Source organism: Eucalyptus grandis, chromosome 1 (assembly GCF_016545825.1).
Source record: "Eucalyptus grandis isolate ANBG69807.140 chromosome 1, ASM1654582v1, whole genome shotgun sequence".
Classification (NCBI taxonomy): domain Eukaryota; kingdom Viridiplantae; phylum Streptophyta; class Magnoliopsida; order Myrtales; family Myrtaceae; genus Eucalyptus; species Eucalyptus grandis.
Genome location: NC_052612.1, coordinates 6,391,781 through 6,404,056, shown reverse-complemented (window position 1 = coordinate 6,404,056; position 12,276 = coordinate 6,391,781). Strand labels below are relative to the sequence as shown.

Genomic DNA, 12,276 nt, shown 5'->3' with positions numbered 1-12,276 from the left:
GCCAAATGAGGGAATTTTAGTCTGAAAGGACTTTCCGCTCACTCTCATGGAAAAGGCTATCCTGACCATTGATGCAGGATTTATAAGGACCACACTATCTCATTGTCATCATGTCGGCAGGGGTCCGAGTATTCTCGCAAATAGTATGACTTTACCAATGTGAGAGGTCTTTGTCGAAACTGTGATGAAGTCTTGGTCAGCGGCTCATCAGAGGGGACCATCAAGGTCGAGGCTTATGAATGGAGTGCCGCACGATCGTCTCTGGGTTTGCAAGTCAAGAATCCTGCGAAAAGAGATAGAGTAATCTTGTCCGTACTTCTTTGAGCGATGTTTATAGACATATGAAATCCTACGTTAATTGAAGTGCCCTAGTCTGAAGAGACTTTTACAATGGGATGTAACGTAGACTTGGCTCACATGTAAGAGGGTGAGAGTTGGTGACTGTCTCAACATTTGTCATTGGTCTTTCTTCTCACTGTTGGATGGAGGTTCTATCAATTGAATCACAACAACAACTTTGCCTTGGCTGTATTTTTGACTAGAGGGCATTGGCCTTACTTTTACTAGGCACACTGCTTTTTTATGCCCCTATTTTTTATTCCAGTTCTTCATTCATGGGCATTGACCTTGCTTTTACCAGGTACACTGCTTATTTATGCCCTTGTTTTTTTCATTCTTGTCGTTAGAGGAACTAGCCTAGGCAAGTTCAATCACGAAATTGTTGTTAGACTCTTGAGTCTTCATCTTTAGCTAGCGCTCCGAGCTATACTGCTTAAATGGTAGTAACTTTTGTTTTGCCTCCATGTGATGGTGAAATTACAGACTCAATTGGGTTGTACAATGAATACAAGTGCGTAGAGAAAGAATTGCTCTTCATCATTCTAGGGCACTTAAATTAACGCGAGTGTTCATATGCAATAAAGACATCCGAAGATTGATGCAAGTGCGAGCAAGAAAATTTCTATCTCTCTTCTCACCTTGTGATGCTGCTTTGCCTCTGCTCTACCCCAATGTAGGGTGGTTCTTGACGAGGGTATGAGAGAAGCTTCACCAATGTATGGGGCTCAATGGGGTGAGCGATGGAATGCCTCTCACTATTTTGGTTATCATACCATTTGCGGGAGAACTCTTTACCCTGCAGCCATGGAATCTTCTACACTCATCTCACAAGTGTATAGATGGGGGGAATTGTGTGTAGGATATGGCTTGCCTTTCATCATTCTGACGCGCCTCATCCAGCATGCTCGATTAATCTTGTATTCTTCATTTAGTTGTCTATTCTAATAATTCTCAATGGAATCAGTGATTTAGACAGACAAAATCATCATGCAAAATCCATTTGGAAAAGGCATGCGGCATTTTAAACATGAGAGAGTTTGTACTCTCAAAACAAATGAATGGTTTTTGCTCAAAAAGACCTTGTTGACAGCTTTAAGGGTCAACAGAATAGTATTGTTAAATTTTGAACATCAAAAGGGTAATTCAAAAAGGGGTGTCGATGGTTGTCCCTATTGATTAGGGATATGACACATGAATGATCAGCCAAGGATTAGGAATTTGATCGGGCATCTCTGCTTTTGCCCCTGTAGAAGAGAAGATGTACAAGTAGATCAATTAATCTGGCCAAAATCAAATGTGAGTTGAGGTCTGAAGATTTTCTGTCATTTTCTTTGGCGATTTCTCAGGACGTCATTTTGCTTGGGAGAGCTTCTCAGAGTCTGACATGCTTCTCATTGATTTGTTATCCTTGCTTTTGACAGTCAGGTGATCCTACAACAAACAAGACATGCTTCTCATTGATTCGTTATCCTTGCTTTTGACAGTCAGGTGATCCTGCAACAAACAAAAGGGAATGTGTTAGTCATGAACTCTTTCAAGAGTCGAATAACTGGAAGCGATACAACTTTACCCTTTACTGGTTTGCAGATGATTGGGTGAACTTGAAGTGAGAGGGGGACACGAAGTCCTATGTCCCTTGCTTCGTTAGGTCAATTATTCTCTGAATTGGCTCCTGGATGACATGTATTTTTACATGAAGCCAGGTGAATTTGATGTGGGTCATTTCCATGTACTAGCTTGGCCAATATTGATTTGCCAAACTTAACCATCAAATTTGGCTCTTGAATCCTGATACTTCCTGCCGATAAGGAAAATATGTCAAAAGAAAATTCAAAGAGGGGGGAGTATTGGAAACGATACCAAATTACTCTTCTCCAAAGTTTGTATTTGTTGACTCCTAAGGATATTTGAAATTTCGATGATAGCCTTTTCGTCTTGGCATAGTTTGACATTTCTTTTGATTGGCCCTCCTCACTTGTGACCATGTATGCATGATTTCTGGTCGTTGATTTATCTTCAATGCCTTCCTTCTGTGGAATTTCTCCTTCTGTCTTTAACTATAGCATCATTGGGCAAAAGTCATGTACCTCAAGCTTCTATGGAATCTGAGATGGACAATCAAAACCTCAAATTCTCTGATGGCAATTACTTCTTGCAAGAGCATGCGTCCGAATAGGAAGTCGTTTCTAGGTCCTCATTTTGAATAGGGGCTAGAGACCGCTTCAACTGTCTGGATTTCTTCCCTGTTGACAGTAGCCAATTCAAAGAAAAAGAAAAGATCCCTTCCTTGTGCTTCTGGGCTTGTCGAAGTTGGAAGTCCCATTGATGAAACCGCAGCATCTAGTTGCTCAGGCATGTTGTGGGGGAAAAGATGTTTCTATGACTTGAGAAGGAGTTGGGCAAGAGCAAGGTGGAGTGTACAGAGCTCTTGGGAACGACTTAATTTCAACCGTATGCCTGTACCTATTACGTCCTTCTTTGAAGTGGGATGATATTTTCTGTTTGCCCCATTGCCTTCTTGAAAGGGTATTTTGAATTTGGCGAGCTCACATGATGTGCCGCTTTCAAATACCTTTGTCACACTAAATCAAAGGGGATGATGTTCTGAAACATAAAGTGAGAGGGTTAGAAAGACAAACGTGCTTAAATTTATCATATTGTTTTGACAAAAGCTTTTAAGTGATGAAATATTTTTATTTTCAAAATACGTCTTGGGGGAGAAAAAGCATGAGGAAGCCCAGCCCTCAGTATTCTCCTTGGATGATATTTTCTTTTCATGGTTGGATAGCATCATTGAGCCGGTTTGAGATACCGCCTCATGCTTTCAAAACAAAATATTAGAACTGTACATTAGATTACTGGAATGGAAAATACAACGAGTAGCACCTTTGGACGATAAGAAACATGAAATTATAAAAACAAGCAACACCCATGAAAACTCCTATGAAAAGGAGCACTTTGATAGTGCTAATTTTGAAATCAAGCGCTTTTGAGTTCCTCGCCTCCAGTAGACTCGAAGTATTCGCATGAGAGGACCACTTCATTGAAGCTACGGAAATGCAACCCATGCAACCAACAACGATGCTTGCGAGGTAAAGCTCCTATGAACAGCTTTATCATTTCTTCTTCGGCCAGCTGAGGGTAGGTTTACATCATAAAAGCTTCCCACCTCCTTGCATATGCTCGAAAATCCTCCATTGGTCTTCTTTTAAAGTGAACCAAGTTCTCGCAAGATAGTTCAGCTCCAATATGGTGCTGGTACTGATGCAGGAATGTGGAAGACAGCTCATTCCAATCCCTCATGAGGCTGATATCTGCTGTGACGAACCATTGCAATGCAGACCCTGTAAGACTTTCTTGGAAGGCCTGAGTTGGGAATGACATCGGGCCATAGTACCGACTCATTTCAGCATGGAGGTACTGCAAGTGGGCCACGGGGCAAGTCGTGCCGTTATACTTGCGGAAATTGGGTATCCACATTTCTATGGGGGTCATGATCCTACCAGGGCAAGACAAGCTTGGTATGTCTTGATTAGGCCACTGGTTTTCCCACTGCATATTCGTTGTAGTGGTGAATTCTTCTGTTTCAGGGAAGTTGGACTCTACCGAAATTACCCCATTACTTTCTTCTGGGTTAAAATTTCCGAATGAGGATGAAGTATTGAAACTATCCTCATGGTCAGAGGACGAGCTTAGTACTTCGTTAGGATCGTAGCGGATAAAGACGTATGCTTCTTCTTCTTATGGGCCTTCATCCCCGGGTGAGAGTAGGAAACAGTTATACGATGAATCGTCAGTTTCATTGTCGAAATAACGCTGGAAGTCCTTGGGATTGTATTCTAGGGCCGGGAAGTCTTCAGGGTTGTACTCTAGAGGATGGTAGCCTTCAAAGCTGTATTCTTGGGAATGCTCGAAGCTTTGGTGTGGTGGCTCGTCGGTAGATGCTGAATTGATTTGCTTAGGCTTTCTTTTCTTGGCTTCTGGTCTAGACCTTTTGAGTAGGGCCCTTCGTTTTGCCAGCTTGATTCTGTCAAGGGAAGTGAGAGACATTAGAGTTTCACTGTTTGATTCACTTTCCAGATTGATAGGGGTTGGCATTCTTTGGACCCTAGCTCTTGGAGTAAGCTTGGGGAGTTGTCCAGTTACGCCTTGCTCTTGAACAAGCTCTGAGTCTATGATCTCGTACAAAGGCTCCTTGCCTTTCCTAGTGGGAAATTTTCCAATAACCGGATGTTGTTCAGCTGCCCATTTATTATGCAAGGCTTCATTGACACATTTCTCTCCTATCTCAGCAACTAACGGCTCCTCGTGCTCCATGATTATCGGCTCTTCGTAAGGCAAGGTGATGTCGGGGGTGATGTCAATATTGTACTCTTGGTGAAAAACATGAATTAGTTCCCTCCAGGTTTTAAGGGGACTAATCTTCCTGACAATTTACCATCGCAAGGCAGGGCCAGTCAAGCTCGATTAGTACATTTGAATCATCCTTTGAACCAGGTAGGCCTGCAAGTAGGTCTCTAGGCAGGAGGTATCAGCATACCTTTCGCATTTAGGTGCTTTGAGTTTTTCAGAGATCTTAATGTCGGCGTAATTGGATGGGTCCATGGGATTTTGCTCCTGCAGCTGGCTTAACTTTTTCATGATCCTTTCAAACTGCCTATGGTACTGGCTATTTTCTGGCAAATTTACGGATGTCATGACGGTGTTTAAGGCAACTACAGAGTTAGGCTCAGCTTGAGTGGATTTCATTTGTCTCGAGAGTTGTTGAAGGACAATAGACATCTGTCCTACGCCGTCTTCAATGTTAATGAGGCGATTCTGTACATCATTCTGATCGGGCCTTATTGCATGAGGCCATTCGCGGGCGATTCATAATTACCTGTTTGTTGCGAAAACAATGAATGAGCATGAAAGTAAACAAAGATTGACCCATGGCAATGATCTAACTGCTTTTTTATTTCAAAAGAGGATTTATAGACTGCAAACTCCTGACATCTAAAACTTGAAATTGAAATGACGAGATGAAATACTAGATATTAAACAAAAGTCCCTAAATAATGGGACAAAACTTTCACACTATTAACACTAAGAGGCACATGATTGCCAATTTATATGCGACGGGGAGTCTTGCGCTTGCGCAGATGCTTGCTTTCTTGGACCGGCTCTGAGGTGTGCATCCAGTCTATTCCCAAATCCCTCTCCATGAGCTCTGCTTGCTCGTGTTGGCTGCTCTCGTTGATTGAGTGAGGGACTGACGGCTTCCATTTTGTCGGAATTCGATGGTTGTGAATGTAGGACATGGAGGCGTGGTGGGCTTTTTCTTCTCCCTCAAGCCCTTCAGGTACCACAATCCTTTTGTGATGGTAGCTGTTCCAAGTTTCCTCAGCGGTAGAAATTTCGAATGCATAGTCACGGCTTGTGTTGAAAAGAACTGGAGGGATCGTCGTCTTGAAAGGCAGTGGGATCTCCTGAAGGGTTCCATATTGTCGTGCTACCCGATACGGGTAATAGGGAATGGCGCCGGTGAAGCCGAGCAACGGAATTGGGTGGGTGCGTATGTAAGAAAAGCGGGCCCTCTTTTCATGGAACCAACCAGCACACCATTGGAATGCCTCAAGAGCTGGGTTTCTTAAGAAATTTACCCAATTTAAACAGCTTTGATTGGAAATATACGGTCCTAAAACCATAAATTTTTGTAACGGATTTTCGAAAGCATTTGTTTCATATGATCGCATGAAGTCTCGAAATTCGCTTAGGTGAGAAAAGAACTAGACTTGTAAAATTTCAGGAGAGGCTCGCATGATTTTCTCCGAGTTGTCTTTAAAACGATTAAAGGACAAGAATGTTTCGTTAAAATCATGTTGACATAATTCCCCCTCTTAAGATTTGATCAACTATCAATGCCATCTTGGGAGTTATGGCATTTCTTTGATGGGGGAAGATGATGAGCCCGAAAAAGGCCATGAGGAAAATCTCACTTTTCTGGGTCATAGGCTGATTTTGGAAACAGGCATTCATAAATTCTAGTGGGCAGGTATTATGGTTGTCTTCAAGAATTTGTCTCATGACATGGATTTCAGTTCCTAAAGGTCGCGCTAACCCACGCCATGGGAGGCCGCCTATCGATGGCCTGACAAGCTTTTTCTCAAGAGGCATTCCAGTGATGATGATGTATGCTTCCAGGGTTGGGGTTAGCTCAAACCTACCAAATATAAAAGTAATTGTCTTCGGGCACCAGAAATGTGCCATGGCTTGTATGACTTCAGGACGAACAATGATTTGGATCAACGATAGGAGATGACCGATTTTGGCCTTCACGCGCTCTTGGGCAAATTGATCTAATTGACCTCACCATCTGAAGAGCTCCGCCTTAGGAGCAGGAATGAACTGGATATCGTATTTCCCCATTGCATATAGACTGGGACTTTGAAAAGCTTATCCTAAATTGCCATGGGCCAATAAAAAGACTAAGTAAAATTAAAGAAATCACTTTGCTTTTAAATAAAATGGCAAGCACAAGGACATGCGCATAGGACGTGCGGCTCGATTTCTAACTCAGAAGGCTTGATGAAATTAAAATGGTATCCGCCCATTGCAGTCTCGCGTTAGCAACATACCCCCTTAACCTCGGCTAAGAAATTCGGGGAAAAGAAAGGCAACCTCTACATCGCAGTCTCGCGTTCGAGGTCGTATCTTTCTTAACACCATCCTAGAAATCCTATGGCGACCCAGGTCCGGCGGCCGGGTTAATTGTGTCATGTGTAGTGTTTAAAATAGTAAAGCATGCACAACAGTTTATAATCACAAGATAATCTATTTTAAGCAAAAATTAAAATAAATTTCTAAGCTTTTGACTTGCATAAAGAAAAAAAACCTAAGTCGGTAAAGAATTTAAACAAGACAAAAATGGCCTAAGTCTTCAAAGTCCCAGAAATGAGTCGCTAAGCCGTCGCAATCTCTTTTTTTTTTTTCGATGCCTGCAATCGGGTACAAGTGCCTAAGGAGGCTAATGGCTCGGCTGAAATTAATTATGCCCGGACTCTCCCAAGTCCACCAATTCACGAATTTAATAGTTTGAGTTTTTAACCTGTAAATCAATTTTTAAAATGGAGTCGCCACTAATCGATTTGGGGTGGGTTGATTAGAAACCCAAGTGAAGTATTGAGAGAAATACTCACTCCTGTGCAACTAGAGAAATTAGGATCGGGGACTTGATTACACTAGTTAATCACTAATGCCCTTTCGGTACCTAATCTTGTTTAAACCTTGAGGTTTTTTGGATATTTAAGGGATTTTCCATGCATTTTGTGGAGGAAAAACATTTTTAGGACCTTTTTCTATTTTTTGAAAGTAAAATGAATGTTTGGAATTTTTGCTATTTTTTGGAAAATAAGTCTTTTTGGCATTTTATGAATTTTTTGGCTTTTTTCATGAATTTTTGGTTTTTTTTTTGGGATTTTTGGCATTTTTGGAAATTATGAAATATTTTTGATTTTTTTTTGGAAAATAAATTATTATTTATTTTTTATTATTATTTTAAAAAAATATTATTTTATATTATAATAATATTTTTAAAAAAAGAATCGGGTCGGACTCTCGGGTTGGACTCTCGGGTTGGGTCCGACCCACTTCGTCTGCCCGAGACATAGACGGGCCAGCAACGCGGGCCCGACTTAGGTTTTTTTTTTCTCCTCCCATTTTTTTTTAAAAAAAGCCCAAACCACTCTTGGCCCGTTTTATAAAAATTCCATTTCAAAAGCTACCCGGCCCACGCGCACAACCCGGCCCGGGAAACCCTACCCGAAACAGGGGAACCGGGTCGCGACATACCCGCGAATCGACTCGGTTCCCGGCCTCCTTTACCCCTTGCTCTCTCGCGGCGCTGATGAGAGGGACTATGGTGTCACCGGGCGGACGGCAGCGACGGCGGAGATGACGGGCTTGACGGTGGCGACGGTGGAGACGACGATGACGACGGTGGAGATGACGACGACAATCTGCTTATGAGGACAGCGAGGACAAGCGACAACGGGTCTGTGATGGGGATTTCAATGGCGGCACGGTTCGAAAGGGGGGGAGACGCAACGACGACAACACGATCGGCGGTGGTGACGGCTGCTGTTACCTGTCTGTAACGAGGTGGTGAACGGTGGCGGCGACAGGGGGCTGTAGGTGCAGGTGACGACGGTGGGGTAGCGACAATAGCTCCTCAGCTCCGGATCTAGTGCGGCTTGGGCGAATCGATCGTAGCAACGGCATTGGAACGGTGGCGGAGTAGCAGCAGCGTCGGCGAAGGCGAGGCTTCGGCTCCCAGATCCGGGGTCTTCCGGAACCTCCTCTCTCCCGGCTTCGACCTTCTACGGCCTTGGCTTCTTCCACTTCGGATCTCTCCCCCTCGGGTTCGCTTGCCGCCGGCCTCCCCCGAAGTCTCTCGGAGGGAGGTCGGTTTGAGCTCGCGACCCGATTTCCGCCTTGCTCGCTCTTTAAGCTCCCCGAAGTCTCTCGGGAACCCCTCTGAGCTTGCTGGCTTCTTGTCTCCTTCGACGGAGGTGGTTCCCCGCTATTTATAGGCGAGGAGGTCCGGTCGATGGAGGGGCTCGGTGCCGGTCTTTGGCTTACCGACCGGACGCCCACGGCTGAACCGGCGTCCCATCCTCGCTCCTCCAACAAGGCATGCTCGGCATTGAAGGAAGCCCATGATGGCGCTTGAGATCCGTCTCTTCCGGCCGACGTCGGCCTACACTCCTCTGCCGTAGGTCGTCCTTCGCGCGTTGGTGTCCTCTGTGCGCGTGAGCTGCAGAGGCGTAGGGGAAGATGGAAGAAGGAAGAAGAAGAAGAAGAAGAAGAAGAAGAAGAGAAGGGGGCCGGGCCGGATTTGGGAAAAAGAGGGATGGGCCCTAAGGGCTTGCGTGAAAAAGAAAAGGAGGGGGCTGGGTGCGAAGGCCCCGCCCGATGGGTTGAGATTTTTTTGTTTTCTTTTGTTTTTATTTATTTTTTTGTTGTTTTTGTTATTTATTATTTATTATTTGAAAAAAAGAAAATAAGGCCTAATTAATAACCTAATCAAAATTTAGGTGTCAACACTAGAGAGATTGATGAATTTTGACTTTCTCAGCTTCATCCAATGTCTTCAATCCAATCTAAACCTCGATGTTAATCTCGGTCTGCAAGGAATGCATCGAGCAAATATGTTCCTCTTTTTTTCAACCCAATCCAGTCCAAATGGTAAAAGGATGCAGACAAGGGTAAAAGCATGTTGCCACAAGCTTACACCACAACAATAACACCAAGTCACAACATGTTCTTTGGCCCATTTTGTTCTGTTCATTTTTCTAATGTAAATGTGAATTTCCTCAGGTTATCAACTTTTCAAAGTCGAATGCTCAATTATCTAGCGAAAATCATAAATCACTCTTAAATGTAATTGCGGACCATACCATGGATATACACCTCCCACACCATAAGATTGTAGAGGAAGAGCTCAGGTAAAGATAATGCTTTCATAATCCTCATTGTTACTTTCAATATGCTTAATCATTAATATGTACGGCTTTGAAAAGTACAAAAGCTAATTCAAAATTAGGACATAAAACTAAGTGAAGGATAAGCATGTGTGTTTATGATTTTTTTTTTTCACTTCTACTTTATTGTTAAATGATTGTGAGGCATTTATAAAATGCAGTGAATATTCTAAGACAAAGTCCAATGTTATATGAAATTGTTATTTATGAAAGATGAGTATGCGTTGCATGGAGTGCATCACTCTTACTAAATAGAATGTTTGTCTAATGTATATCAATGAATTAAGATTTGAAATATTATTTAAATCGCTAGTATTTTGCCTGATATATAACTTAATTAATTTTTTTAAATAAAATTTAGTACTTGTGAATCTCAATAGATGAGATAGCTTGCAAGTTACAACCCGGTCCCATTTTGATATATATTTAGTACTTGCTAAATTATATGAAAAATAAACGAACATTATGGCCAATAAGAGTTCAAGATGGGCTTGTGAATGTTACTATCAATAGCAGCTCCTAAGTTGGTTCTGTGGATGGATTCAATCAAAATTGTTATAAGAGCACGATGGAAGATTATAGCCAACGACTAAATTATTTCTGGAAACTAAAGCTTCACTCCCCCGTAACTTTGTAAAAACAACCTTCATGTTGTCACAATGAGCTTCAATGCCATCATAGCCCTTCTTTCACAGCCCAAACACGTATGTGCCTCGCATCCTCAGACCCACCCTGACAACCACTATCCCTATGGACCTCCACTCATAATCCACCTCCGACACCACTGCCTCCTTAGGCCTCTCTATTGTCATCTTCGCCTTGATCAAGGCCTGTTGACCAACCGTAGCACGATTGGCTCTAATGCCAAGGATTGCATTGGATCTCGATGATAGTAGATGAAACACTCAGACTTCACGGAAATACAGGTTTTCGTAAATCTCTGATTTCACCACCAAGAGGGCGGCATTTCAATTAGTCCTGATGGATGCAATGACTGATATTGAACATAGTCAGCCCCACGACTTTCAATATGGGGTAATTAGGTCCATTAGGGAGGTAGAGGAAGATGGCAAAACAAGTAACACTATGAACTAGGTTAATATGACAATCAATGTGCAACAAAGAATCCATGCGTCGGATGTGTCTGGCATCATTTGTCGGACATTTTACTTGTGTAATAGTACTGTTACTTTTGCCGAGTAACAATAGAATTTGAATTCTTCTTCTTCTTTAATGACTAGCGCCTAGATACTTCTTGTAGAAAATGATTACTTTTGCGTGAGTGCAACATTTAAAGAAATAAACCCAACGACATTATTTAGAAAAATAAAGTTGTAGGGTAATTAACTGCAAATTTTAGATGGTGAAATATAAGTTCTAAATAAAATAAATAAAATTTAAGAGTCCATAACTAGAGAAAATTACATATCCAATATGTAAATTATCTACATATATATTAGACTCTTTTTTTTTTTCAAAGTTTTTTTTATATTAGGTAAGATATATGGAAAATCAAGTGTATTTGACACAACACCTTCTCCACTGAGGAAAGGGATAGATTTAGAGGTAATGTCAAGTTAGGACCAACAATCCTTGTTCAGTGCAAGTTCTCCCAAATTCTTACCTCTCACAATGTTGAGATATTAAATTTTGATTTACCCAACTAAAATTTTATATTAGGAGTTGAGATCAACTAGAAACCAAGTTAGATATTGGAGTACACATCACTTTCTATGTAACTAGAAATCTAGAGTCTTAGACTTGATTACACTTCTTTACTAACTAGTGCCATTCCAAAACTTGATTATTTTTTAACTAAGTATCATATGCAGTTTTTTTTTTTTTTTGTTCAATCATTACTCTTAAAGTTTATGTCCAATAAGTGTCCTATGTAATGTTTTTATATTTATTATGGTCCTAAAATGTAATCTAACCATTCAATTAAAACAGGAATCACAATAAAAAAAAATAATATACAAGAATTACAATCGATTCACTCAAAGATAGTAGTGAAAGGATAGCCAACGAATGAAGTGCAATAAAAAAAAAGCCCGATAAGAAATGGGCAAAGAATTTAACAGTCTTGTTATCATGAGCTTAGTTCGAATTCATTTCAATTTCTTTTCTAAAGGATTGACCTTCTAAAACTAAACTATATCAAATGTGTCTACTAAAACCCTGAACCATGTGTACACTAACTAAATGAAACTTCTAATTTTCTTATTTTATTATTTATTATTTATTATTTATTTCTAGATATGGGCCACGGATACAAGTTAGGGCTCTCATATCAAGCCCCGTCAATCTAATTAACCCATTTCCCTAAAATTCAAATTCAGCTCAAATATATTTTAATGAAGTTAAGCCCAAACTTTCCGACACTGTTCAAGCCCAAAATTCATTATTGAACCTTAAT

General features: G+C 41.4%; 1 protein-coding gene across 1 annotated transcript in view; it reads left to right on the top strand.

Annotated features, from left to right (window-relative positions):
• Positions 1 to 12,276, top strand: part of LOC104443023 (outer envelope pore protein 37, chloroplastic) — a 35,501-nt gene that overhangs the window by 10,049 nt on the left and 13,176 nt on the right. The window contains 1 exon segment of the mRNA XM_039316171.1: positions 3,610 to 3,685. Within this exon segment, the coding sequence (XP_039172105.1) occupies positions 3,610 to 3,685 (76 nt within the window).